Below are 13,387 nucleotides of genomic sequence, written 5' to 3'. Positions count from 1 at the left end.
GAGACTTTGAGTATATTTATTCTCTTGCATCTGATTTCATCTGACGTGCTAGTTCTACTATGCATCCTTACCAGAAAAGCCGTTGCCATACACTGTTCAATTTCAACTAACCATGGTTGTAGTAGAACTCAACAGTTTGAGATACGATTAATGTGCATGGGTAAATGTACATTCAACAGTTTTACTTACAAGATGCCGGCATAGTTATATAAATTCAATTATATTTGTAGCACTGATACCACACCAGAAAGTTTTGTACATTGATAACTAGTGAATATAACAGTGACACAAACTATAAGGCAAGTTGAAAATAAACTATTTCTTCTTATCTGACCGAATCTATCAAACTCACACCGGGACACAAAAGGTAAGACTAGTGAATATAAAAATAAACATATTTCAAAATATTGGTCTTCAAAAATTAATGTGTCCTCTTTTTATGTAAATGCACAGACATTGATCTGCAAGAAACCTGATTTAAACTTAGAGTTTGGTTTCTTTTTATAACCAGAAAATCTGTCGCTTTTGTTAAACTTTTTAGGCGGTTATGTGAATTAAAAGCTTCACAATAACCATCACCAACAACCACATCTAAACACAGAAATTTCTAAAGCAGAAGCAACTCAACAATATGAAACTAAAAATTGTGGAAAAGATAATCCGTTTAAGTAAACTTGCGTTGAATATCACAGGCCAAAAGCAAAACCAAAAATAGATTTTCCATAATACCAATAAAAGAGAAGAGGTTCTGAAATAGTGATAATGGAAACTAAAATTTGATGAAATAGATATTGACTATACGTTGAATATTGGTGTAGATACATTATGGAATTGGCGTGATGGGTACACATACACTAAACGAAACAGAAAAGAGAGCAATCAGTGTTGAATATTTATGGAGGCGTAGATATTAGAAAGTAAGTTATCTCGATCTCCTTCTATCTTATCCACTATTTGACCCAATTGAAATTGACTTATACTAGCCACAAATGTTTTATTTTCTTTTGTTTTCTTCTGTTTGGGTTTGTTGTTTTTTATTGAAATCTTATTGTTGGTTTGATATTTTCCAAAAGGAAATTAGGGGTACCAGCTAAATTAGATTATTCGACGCGATGAAAGCAAATGTAGAAAAAAAAAAGAAAAACCATTAATTATAAGATTGGGTTTGTTTTCTTTTTCTGTTATGGTTTCCAGATAATGTATACATAAACTTTAAACAAATGACCGGGTTTATTGCAAATTGTGGTCAACTTTACATGAGATGCGTCTTAAATCCGACAGTATTAACAGCCGATGGTGAAATTTTTAAACATACTTTAAACCACAAACTAATTAATTGCTGTTTATTTCTTACACGGCCAGTTAGTTTGATTGTTAGGTTTTTCCCACTGAGTTTTTAACTAAATAGTCTAAAAATGGTTTTCGTTTCTATTAGTTAATCATTTTCCAGTTTAAACCTATGCAAGGCTGTTGTCATTTTAGAATTTTAGATTTTTTTCCTTCTCATCTCCTACTTGCTAGAACTTTGCGTTTTTCCCCCCATCTCTGTGAAATCTTTCATCACCGAGTTGCGCGTTTAAACTCCGACTTGTCAATCGGTCAAATTTACTAATCGATTTGTAATTATATCGCTATTATTAGAACCCAGAAAGAAGAATAATAACAATAACTATTAAAAAGAAAACTACAATGCAATTGTCTTTTTTTTTTTTAACTAAGAACAAAGATGCAAGGGGAAGTCGGTTAAATTCGGCTAATGAATATTAGCAACAAAGAACTGACACCCCATTGACCGTCAATTTGGATGCGAAAAAGAGTTTTAATAACTTTTGAAGAAGTACCTTGCTCAAGAGGGGCATACCTCATCAGAGAAAACTAACATGTTAAATCCTTCCAACCAAAACGGAAATAATACAAAATTACAAAAAAAAAACAAAGAGTAAAAGAGGTTATGAACACAAAACAAATAGGGAATAGAAGGGGGAGAGACTCAGACGAGATTAAAAACACTTTCATGTGTTTTTTGAAATTTTAACAGTTAGATTTAAGTTTTATAACTAAAAAATATAAAGAGCTTACATAAGTGTCTTAATATTGGTAGCACGTTACTTTTATTAAATCCTTCAGCTTGTGATTTTTTTTTGCTTGCTTAAAAATATCATCTCATATGGTAGCAAGATGAATAAAAAATTTGAATTAAACAAGACTATACACGAAGAATCATAGTTTTGAATGTATTAGCATAAAATTATCTATATTAATGTATGTTTACTTCTATATATTTTGGCTACATAGTATACAATATCCATGTTGTGTAAAACCTGACTATGCAAGCAAAACGTGTTATTTAAAAGTAGTAATGTAGGTTTTAAAAACTATTAATTGTTTGGATACTCTTGGTGGTATGGTTGTTGCTGTTGGTGCTGCTGCTGCTGTTGTTGTTGAGCATGACTATATTGTTGAAGCCCCTGATGCTGATTCAACTGCAATGGTGGAGGCGGTGGAGGTGGAAATGAACTTGTAGGCGCAGAATGTGGCTGCTGGGGAATTCCGTCGAGTGAATAATGCTGCTGCTGCTGTTGCTGTTGTTGCTGAAGTTGTAGTGGAGGTGGCATTTGGACATATGATTGATAGTACGTAGGTTGTAATTGCATTGAGCCATTATGTTGTTGTTGTTGTTGCTGTTGATCACCTACTACCATACCATTGTTTGGTTGCTGAATACCAGCTACACCAGAGTTTGACATTGTTGTGAACGTATTCATTTGTTCATGACCCATCATATGTGGTTGAGGTTGAAACTGGTGATGACCTGTCATTAAAGGTGGTGGAGGCGGTGGAGGTGGTTGAATGTATTGATGCGACATGTTCATTCCATATTGGTTTTGAATTGGCGAAGTTCTCACTTCATCAGTATTTGTCACATTTTCAGGAGGTGATCTTTTCTTTTTAGTTCGACAATTAAAACAAACTTTATTTCTACCATATTCATTGGGATCTAATGCCTTAGCACATCGATTACAGTTACCCATTTTTTCCAAATTTGCTCTTCGGATTTTATCATTTTCTCGACATCTTTGACAAACTTTGTGACTGGCACCTCGTGCAGGCTTTTCTTGGCTTCCTCTTCTCAGCTCGTTATTTTGATCTTCGTTTGACTTATTATTCTGCTCATCACCATTATTGTTACCTTCGTTTTCTTTGGATAAAATAGATGCATCCAATGGCCCCGAACAATGAACACATCTCCCTTGGGCTGCCCGACTAGCTTTTCGCAAACGTAAATTTTCCCGACAACTAGGACACAAAACAAATCTTCTTTCTGCCAATGGTATTTCTGACCCACATCTGCGACATACTCCTTCTCTATCCTTAGTTTTTTTCTGCCATCTTCTCGACCGTTGACGTTGTAATTTACGACAATGATCACATAGTTTGAAAGTTCTTGGCTCAGGCGGAGGTATTGATGACGAATTTTGTCCATTGCTGTTGTTACCATTGGTAGAATTGCTTGATTTTGGATAAATTATTGGTTGGTCAAATCCTTTTTTACACCTGGTACAAATGGATCTAGTCATTGGTTGCTGAGGCTGTTGCTGTTGCTGAGGCTGTTGCTGTTGCTGAGGCTGTTGCTGTTGCTGAGGCTGTTGTTGCTGTTGATGATTTTGTTGATCAACTGGATGATATGCACTACTACCTTCATTACTATGTTGTGGTTGAAAAGTGGAATGCTCTTGCTTGATCATCATCGTGTTTGGAGAATTGTTAACTGATGAGCTGTTGTCATTTGTATGTATGCTTGTCATTGAAGATTGCTCGTAACGGTTTTGTGATTGGTTTTGGTCCTGATTTTGTTTGGAAGCCAATTGATGTTGAATATGTAATGGTGGGATAGGGGCACTCAATGTTCTATAATTACTATTATAACTGAGAGGATTAATATTCTCTTCATATGATTGTTGTCGTGGTGGTTGTTGTTGGAGTACAGTGTATTGATTTGGCACACCATATTGCTGATTAGGGGTGTAATTACCACTATGCATTGTTACATATCCGGTGGTATTATGTATTGATTGTTGCGAAGAAGAAACCGAAGGAGTTACTCGTGGTTGATATTGCTGAAATCTGTTGTCACCAGAAAAGTTTGCATTGCTTAGTGGTTGTTGTTGGTACTGCTGTAATTGTTGCAACGGCTGTTGTTGCTGTTGCAATTGTTGTTGTGGAATCAGATTAGTATCTTGGGATAATTGTTGGTGATTCACATTTGCATCCAATTGTTGTTGGTCCAAATATGTTTGATCCATTGTCAATGGTTTTAAGTAATAAGCACCCGAGGCTGTAGCGATTGTGGACAAAATGGTGGATACTATGTTCTATTATATGTGGAAGCAAAGTTGTAAAAAATAAAAATTTAAAAAAATTCTAATTGTGATTCTTTTTCCAAGTAGAAGTTGCGTTTCAGATACTCGGAGGGGTGGTGGAAAGAAGAAACTGACGGAATATTAAAAAAATTAAGAAGCAACAATTAGTATCAGGAAACCTTTAGATAATGATAGCAATTATTATAATAGCTTTTTGTGACTAAAAGGGTAAAGAAATTAAGGGTCTTTGTTGATAGTATCTCTATGGCTATAATTTAGTGAGGAAATGTTAGTGGGAAGTTATTTCCACGACAAAGTAGACCAAAGAAACGGATGAAAGCTTAACTGCAGTAAAAAAAACAACAATGACTAGAACAAATACAGTAGTAATATGGAACAATAGACGTTGATAAAATTCTTTAGATCTAATTAAGCTTTATCTTTTTCTTCTCGTGGAAATTGACCAAACAGGGCAATTAATAAATAGGGTTTTTGAAAGTGAAAAAGCAAATATAACGTGAAACTGTTTTGATTATTAAGTTTCTGGAATAGGTTGAGAATATTGTGGGAGGACTTGAGTTAGGTGGTAACTTGAAAGAATGTACGGCTTTGTAACAAATGAAAAAACACTAATTGTAAGAATAAAGTAGCAGTTAATTGAATATGTTGGTTTTTAGCTCTAAGATCATAATCAGCTTGAACTGAAAAGGAACCATAAAAAAAGAAAAATCAAATATGAAAAAAAATTAAACCAACGGGGAAATCTCTGTATATTTATGTTTGGCAGATTCGTGATGATATTTATAGACACATTAACAATTAAATCAGGAATATCTATACATAATAAACAAATATAAACAATGTAGAATAACTAAACACATGTGTGCTAAAATCGAAGAAACTCACAAAAAAAAAAACGATTCTGACTAAAAGAGAGGTGTTCAGAAAGTATTCGAAGGTCTGTATTATTTTTTAGGGAGGGGGGTGGGGGGGAGGACATATATTGTTAAACAGAAACTGAATTTAGAAATCTGACAGGCTTGGTGAATAGTGGGCCACAAATTTTATGATCTGTTTGTGATATTTTCAAAAAAAAAAAAATTATTTTTTGGTTTTTCCTAAAAGCAAATTATAATAATCATCAGAAGCAGAATGGTTCTTCATTGTTAATCGTTTGTTCCTTCTATAATTGAAACCTTCATGGAAGTGTACAAATTCTTAAATTCATTACACTAAGTTTGTGACTAAAAAAATACAAATGCAATAGCTAAAGAAGTATTTTTTTTTGTTGAAAATGAGCTTTGTGTCATTATAACTACCAAGTGTAAATTCATCAACTACCCCCTTGTACATATCTATTAGTGGGTTATAAACTCCTGGTTACGAAATTATTTCTTGAAACCGAATACAAAAAAAAGACCATTCTTACAAACCCAATAGCCCATTAGTTACAACCTAAGGTAAATGCTCATAACACAAGAAACCACTTGTATTGTTTATTAGGCTTTTATTTGCTACAGAAAAAAAATTGAAAAATACAGGGGGTATTAGGGTTGAAAATGAACAAGAAAATACCCTTGTAACACGAGCAACCCCTGTAAATTCTCTAGGATTTCCAAGGAAACAATAAAGTGAATAAATGAGAAGAAAAAAAAAAGGACTTTCTTTTTACAAGCAATTTAATGTTATTACGCCTAACGGGTTTATTTTAAAAAGTGCACCAAGTAATTGTGAATCTCTTAAAAATCTGGTTTTATTTTGCTATATTTTGAACATGTAGAAGAGTTTATTATCAGTATTAGTATAGATAATCAAACCATACTTTACTTTACAATCTCCTTAATAATGGTTTACAAATAGCAGTGTACAGCAAAAATGGTTATGTGCCCTTGGTATTGAGTTATGCGCTTAACTGAACTGGAGAATTTACAAATTAGATGGAATATATTGATAGATTCTCCTAATTACTACCCCTCTTTACCTGTTTTACTAATTTCATACAAGCTAGTCGTGCTGTAAAGCAAGTTTTAATATGACTCTGGCCGTAAAAAAATGCCTTTTCATTTGAAAACCATTGATGAAAAATTGTGATTTAATTGAACCTCGACAAATATTGCCCAATTCTAATAATAAGAAGGACAAGACTAGACTTGATTATTACGATGCACCCGCCCTTTTCAAATTTTGCAATTGGGCGATTCTCTCATTTTGCCCTGTATTTTTTTTTTCTGCCACAGAAAAGTTTTTGACTTCTTTCCTGTTGTTGTTGAGCAAATTGTTAAGTGCATAAACACCACAAAAATTATGCCAACATTCACAATATTAACAAACTAGGGTGGACGTAGACCCATTTTTGTATTTTCAAATTGTTGAATACAAAACAAAACAAAAAAAGGAAAGTTGTTATTAGAATAATCCTTGCATAACAATGTGCTTCATAAAATTCTTAGTTTTCAACAGGGATTGGAATTATATTGAGAATAAACGATAGTTACTCTTTAATTAGTTGAGTGTTCCAAATGCATACAAAAGAACCTTCTCTTAATTACTTCTCAATGTTAATGTGTCTAGAATGAAATTAAAAAAAGAAAAAGAAACATCACTTCGAACTTGTAATACGAAAATGGCGGGGGCGTGCATAATTTAAGGAATGGCAATGCAACCTTGATTCAACAAGACCAGTATCATTTATTAGCAGTGTGTCACCACCCAATTCTAACCTAGTAAATTAATGTAACCTGAAATTTGAGTACAAAATATCGGTTTGTATACATCATGCAAGCTGAGTTTCCAGTTTTGGAAAAATCTCCTATTCTAATATACATGATCATTTCTCGTAACTATTACCGATATATGCTTAGTGGTTTTATGATTTAACCCATCACAAAAAAAAAATGCCTTTAATAATTTGGTTCGTGGTGGTGTTTGCAGTCTTTTTCGTTTTGATTTTAACGTCAATCGTCACAAGGAGTTGCATATTTGGCAAGCGTAATTATAACCAATGATATGTTTTTGACAGGCGTATTATATAAATGCATGTCAAATGCGAATTGGAAAACACGTCACAACAAAGACTGAAATTTGCATAATTCTTGGAATGCGGCATAATTTAAGAGGCAATTTGGTTCTACTGTTTGATTAAGTGCCTTTATTTGCCAACGAAGCCAAATAAAAGCTATTTGAAAATGATTCTCCTTTACGTTTTAGCAAGTTCAATTGAATTTCAGTATGATGTGATTTTTTTTATTCTCTTCTACTTTTAGTAACCTTGATAGATAGTCTTATCTTTTATTTTTCTTTTTTCCATCTCGTGCATTTCCGTTATGATTTTTTTCTTTCATATTTTAGTTCATCCTTACTATTGTCTATACTGTTAACTCATAGTTTCTAAGTTGTTTAGAAATTCTTTTAATTTTAACCTTAAATCATACTGCTCGCCAGGTTAACTGATGTATATTGGTCTTAGTGTATTTTTTTTCTTGATGGTTACACCGTCTCCATCAGGCAATTTATGTATCTGCTTGTGCAAGCTTTGTAGTGTTAAATGCAATTTGGGCTAAATTTATGGAATAAAACACCATTTCCGGGTTATGATCCCGGAAATGATTAAAATTTTCAATATTGGAAACCATTTTCTTGGTTTGTTGTTTTTATTATTATATTTTTGCAATTAAAAACTTAAACAATTGTTAGCTTCCTAAAACTTTAAAGTTAAAATGTTAACCATTAATGACAAGTGTACTATATGATACTGATTAGTTAACCTTAAACAGAATGTAGTGTTTTATTGTCAACAACTTGTTTCACTTCAATACGTAAAAAACTGAATGTCATTGTTTAACAATTCAAAAGGCAATCAAAAATGGAGTGAATAAGCGAGTGGATAGTGCATGTGGCAGTCGAAGAAAGTACAACAGGTTCGGTTTAGTTTGGGTCTTTTTGTGCAATTTATAAATTTCATATTTCCGATTGCGAGTGACAGAGGTTAAAAAACAAAAAAAAAAACGATTAAACCAATTTCAACCAACAGATCCACAATTCAATGACCAAGAAAGGATCTATTAACCGTCTAATAAAGATGTTTTACTAGGATTTTGAGCCACTTCTAATTTTCTACTGATAAATAAAAACATACTAACCAAAACCTCTTTATAACAATAACCACTGTAACTATTTATATATACTTTTTGAGATATTTTTTTTTGTGCCGATAAGAGTTTCTGGTGGTCGTATTAAAAATTGTCAGACGACACAAAAGAGCTCGACTCCTTTTTTTTTTTCGCTTGACAACACTCATTTTTCAAGAAAGTTCTTTGTGATATAGGTTCCCTCTCTTTTAATCGTTTCCTATAGAAGTTTGTCACATTAATTTGACATACAAGGGTCATCAAAACTAACTACAATATATTGGTTGTCTGATTTACGTATTTTAGCACATAAAATAATGTTTTTCGTGCGCACAGTACGTGGAGAGCTATACTATTGTTGTCTTCGCCTTACACTCAGTGCCAATTTTCCTGCCAATACATACTGTGGTAATGAAAATCATATACAATTGATCATCTAATCCATTTAAAACCATATATTTGTTGGCATAACGCAAAATGATATTTCAGGATTCCATGTGTGTTTACCTATCTGGAAAACCTCCTCAACCTTTTGTTTTTTCATAACGCAGGCTGATCTTTGTCATTGGTGCATATAACATTTGGATTAGCTGGCCCAGTTTCATAACCACTCTTGTTTATGTTTTTCTTTCAATTTTTGTTTTTGCTCCAATAAACCTTTTTTTTTTGGTAAAGAAGAAAATATCATTACTGACAAAGTTTTTAGTTGATAGTCAAGATGTAAAACCAAAATTCTCTTCATTTTCATTGGTGTTCGAAATTTTACTACAAGAGGATTCTAGAAAATGATAAAAGAATTCAAGGAGATGTTTATGATCTATTTCTTTTTTTTTGGACAGTTACTGTGTCTACTATGTAGTGAAAATGATATGTTCTGACTCTTTCATTTGCCAACTACTACTAGACTTGAGTAATGGTAAAGTTTGGGCCCAGGTCTAATGCCTACAAGATTAGTCACATTTTCAAAACACCTTTTAGGTTAATTAAAATAGATTGTTTAAATCTATCCGTGATAACATCCTTGTGGAGATTAAAGTCCGAGGCATTCACATCTATTATACAAACATTCAGATAGAAAATAATAGATTCTTAGATGAAAAACTTATTTTCAGTTATTTAATTCATTTTGCAGCTATTGCCACATATAGGAAAAAAAAGAACACTTTTAGTTGCTTTGTTTTATCTTTCAACAATATAAAATATAATAATTTCAACTTAGTTCAAAAGAATGAGTTCGTTTTTTTTAGATTGCAATGCTTGATGAACCATGTTATTGTTTTTAGTCACATTAATCATAAAAATAGATTTATCATTACTCTTTGTTGGGACATTTAACTTTTGTTGGTGGTAAATAAATTAAAGAATTTTAAAGTTAAGATAGAATACATTTCTTGATTGATTAGAAAAAGATTATTACTAATATTACTAATCCAAGTTTCTAATATCTATACCATCTCTGGTGTTTAGACCTATTGATGTACAGTTTTCCCACTTCCAAGTAAAAGTTAAAGTTGAACCTTTTTAGCTTTGCAAACAATAAAAATCCGTTTTCAATTGTAATATTGAATATCTCAGTTTATTCAAATTTAAGGTTCCAAAAGGCCTTTCAACCTTATTCAAACAAACAAAATCGTATACTAACAACACTCTCCTAATCTGATTGTATCAAGCTTGAGTTCAGTAAAAATAATACGAGTCGTCGTAGTATTAATGCTTGTTTTCCATATACTAAGACTATATGATAATTAAGATTTTTGGTCTTCGACGTAGCAACATCAAGATCTGTAGTTGTTCAATCAGAGAAAAGTTATTTGTAGTATGTTTAAAAGATACTTCAAACACAGTAGATAAGATGCAAGAATAAGAGAAAATGTCAACCCTGAATGGTGAGTTACAAATAATCAAAGAAAGATAAAACCTTTAAGGCTCATACTTGATTCAATTTCATCTTTATGGCTGAAAGATATGTAATCTATGACTATGGTGAGTTACATTACTTTTCAATTACCTCCCCTCCTTCTCCTTCTCCTTCTCCCTCTTCCCCACTCCCCCTCTTTTTTTTTTTTCAAGTTTTTGATTTTGCAAGTATACACTTGGATTATGAATTCATGACCATATCAAGATCTATTTGAAAAAGAAAAAGAAAAACTGGATGAGAAACGCAATTTTCAATCTGTTTTAGAACTGAAACAGAAAAAGTTCTTAACCGGGTTTAATTTTAAAATTGTGTTGGTGCAAAGTGTGGTAAAATATAGAAGTCAACAGTTTTAACTTTTAGCTATTAAACTAACAATAAAAAATAGCTAAATTTGATTAGTTTTCCAGAAAGTCCCGACTCCCGTGAACACGGACCGACTTGTGCTGACCCATACAAACACATACTAGACGGAGTTGATTCTTCCAATAAAGTTGGAAGTGGTGGAAAATACATAGTTTTTTGGATGACCACATTTTATTCAACTCATAAAAATTTTGAAGGAAGGAATAAAAGTTGGTATTCTTGGTAGTTCCAGAATCACGAAAAGTCTATTGGTTCTTCATTAATTGTGTAATTTCAAGTTTTTATGCTAGATGTTGCTATTGTCAAAGAAATGTGAAATAATATCTTGTAAACGGTTACTAAGGATTCAGATACTAACTAGAGGAAAACCAACCTGATACAACTGAAAGAAAAAGTATTTCTCTTAATATTACCAACACTCTTTGTTAATTTTTGCAGGAATTTATCTAAAACTTTTGGTTTTTGTTATTTTTTTTTTTTTTGAAAATGTAAGCATTCATCGTTTAAATCCGACGTTATTATTGTTCTATCGTCTCGTTCATCAGTTAAACCTGAGAGATTTAGACGGCATTACCAAGAAATATGGAAATTGTTGTGGTCATTTCCTTGGTGCCCTTAGTCAATTTAATTCTTGGTGCAATGCACAACGATCATCAACAACAAGGGACCCGTAAAGTCATACCTTTTGGGATGGCTTTGTGTGTGTCGTGTCAACTGTTTAATTCTGTGATCGTCATAAATAATTTTGCTGTTATGGTTATGAGCTCGGGTTAGTGGTTATGATAGGGTTTATATTTCAGAGATCTGCAAAAACTAAATACCTAACCCAACGCCAGCAACAAAAAACAAAATGATCTAACATATATGAAGTTGAATTGATTGGCATAAGAATATTAAAGCGTGAATATTGCAAAGGGTATTCTTGCTCTTGTACAGTAAAATTATAACCGTCGTCGGTTAGATAATTTATGCACATTTTAAGGAGACGAAGAGGGGGGTGAGTGGGACATAAACACATGTTTCTCAATGGGTTTGCAAACTTAACAAACTGACGTGGTTTTGCAGGGCACACGTAACTGCCACAATGAGAATAAAAATATACTACAACACTATAGAGAGGTTACTACTGAATCTAATTGAACATCTAGAAGTAGGGTTACTGTAAATGACTTATCCCAGTTTTGATTAGAATTATCGAGCCACAGTTTCTGATGAGCCACGGACATCCTTCTCTAAATCTTTGAACCAAGCATTTTCTTAGTTAAAATTCTTTCGATATATATTTATCACAAAACTGAATACACTTCCCGTCTATGCCATTTTTGTTTCTGTTTTATGCATTCCAAAACGAAGAAGAAGCTCTTTTGGTTTATGATTTTGAAAAGCTACGAGTAAATTAATTGCTAGCGAAGTCAAAAATTGCTTAGTTCGACAACCACGCAGGGCATGTTTCATCGTGGCTTTGCTAGTAATACGTTTACCTATCTTTAATTAATTTGGAACTTATTCACGAGCTATTTATAGCAACAAGATGGTTTCAAACTATTGTCTACAACGTATCTTTGTTATAAAATTGCATAACAATGCTAGTATTATTCAACAGTGAGGACGTTTTCGTGTTGTATTTACGTATAATGAAATTTAATAATCAACATAACCACCACATTGCCTTGTTGCCAAAAATAACCATAACCATAACAACATAATTAAAATCAAGTGATACCTTGTATCTATCGTCTTTTTTATTTGACCTTTAGTCAGCCAGGGTTGGAGAAAACATAAAAATACAACCACAAAACTAAAGTATTAAATACTCTTTCTACAAAACAGTAATTTAAAAGTGCCTCTTCAATGAATCAAAAGACTTGAAGGCTCGACAAATTAGTTTTCAATGTCAAGGTTCTAAAATTCTGACTTTAGACTCCTGTTGGGTATTACGTGGTACATTATAATTTGATAGTATTTGTGATACTTCTTGTGTATTTTGTGGAAATAAAGGGAACGAACATGAGGCTGCAAGTTTGAATGAAAACTAATATTGTGAAAAAAGCTAACTTACACAATAGTGAAGGACATGAAGAAAAAGGACAATTTTGTTCATATTTCCGCTGGATATATTCTATAGGGGTAAAGAACAAGGAATTGCAATTTGGGAGCAAAATTTTTCATCAAGTAAACTACGGTTAAGTGATATCAGAATACCATCTACAATCTCTTTGTACAAACTACAGATGACAACAGCTCTACATCAATTATGCCCCTTTTTTTATGCTTAAAGCCACTAGCATGGTTTTACTTTTTAGGTTCAGCTTAAACCATCGAGTCCTAACCAATCTATGCCAATCGCGTTTATTACAACCATTGTAGCTTGGAATTGGTTTTTTTAAACAGGTCTTTATTGTTGTGCTTAATTTTATTTGGTTACCTGCATTATAGACATGTGATATTCAATTGACCGTGGTATTTCCAAAAAAACAGGTACTGTTAGATAACCACCTACCAGAAAAGAGGGCATTGGACTTTCTCTTTGAAAAATTACCCCCAAACTTGACTTATACTAGGGGTTGGTATTTTATCCAACTTCGTAACCAAAGACATCATATAATTTTATTCGAAGA

General features: G+C 32.7%; 1 protein-coding gene across 1 annotated transcript; it reads right to left on the bottom strand. All coding sequences in view use genetic code 12, as the record gives it.

Annotated features, from left to right (window-relative positions):
* Positions 1-2,378: 2,378 nt before the first annotated feature.
* On the bottom strand, positions 2,379-4,304 carry WOR3 (Wor3p; the record flags this gene model as incomplete). Its single annotated transcript, XM_712238.2, has 1 exon — positions 2,379-4,304. One exon carries the CDS (start codon positions 4,302-4,304, stop codon positions 2,379-2,381), a length of 1,926 nt encoding a protein of 641 aa, XP_717331.2.
* Positions 4,305-13,387: the final 9,083 nt, after the last annotated feature.

The sequence above is a fragment of the Candida albicans genome, chromosome R, assembly GCF_000182965.3.
Source record: "Candida albicans SC5314 chromosome R, complete sequence".
Taxonomy (NCBI): domain Eukaryota; kingdom Fungi; phylum Ascomycota; class Pichiomycetes; order Serinales; family Debaryomycetaceae; genus Candida; species Candida albicans.
Note: the sequence above shows the minus strand (reverse complement) of the source record. Positions and strands in the feature narration are given on the sequence as shown.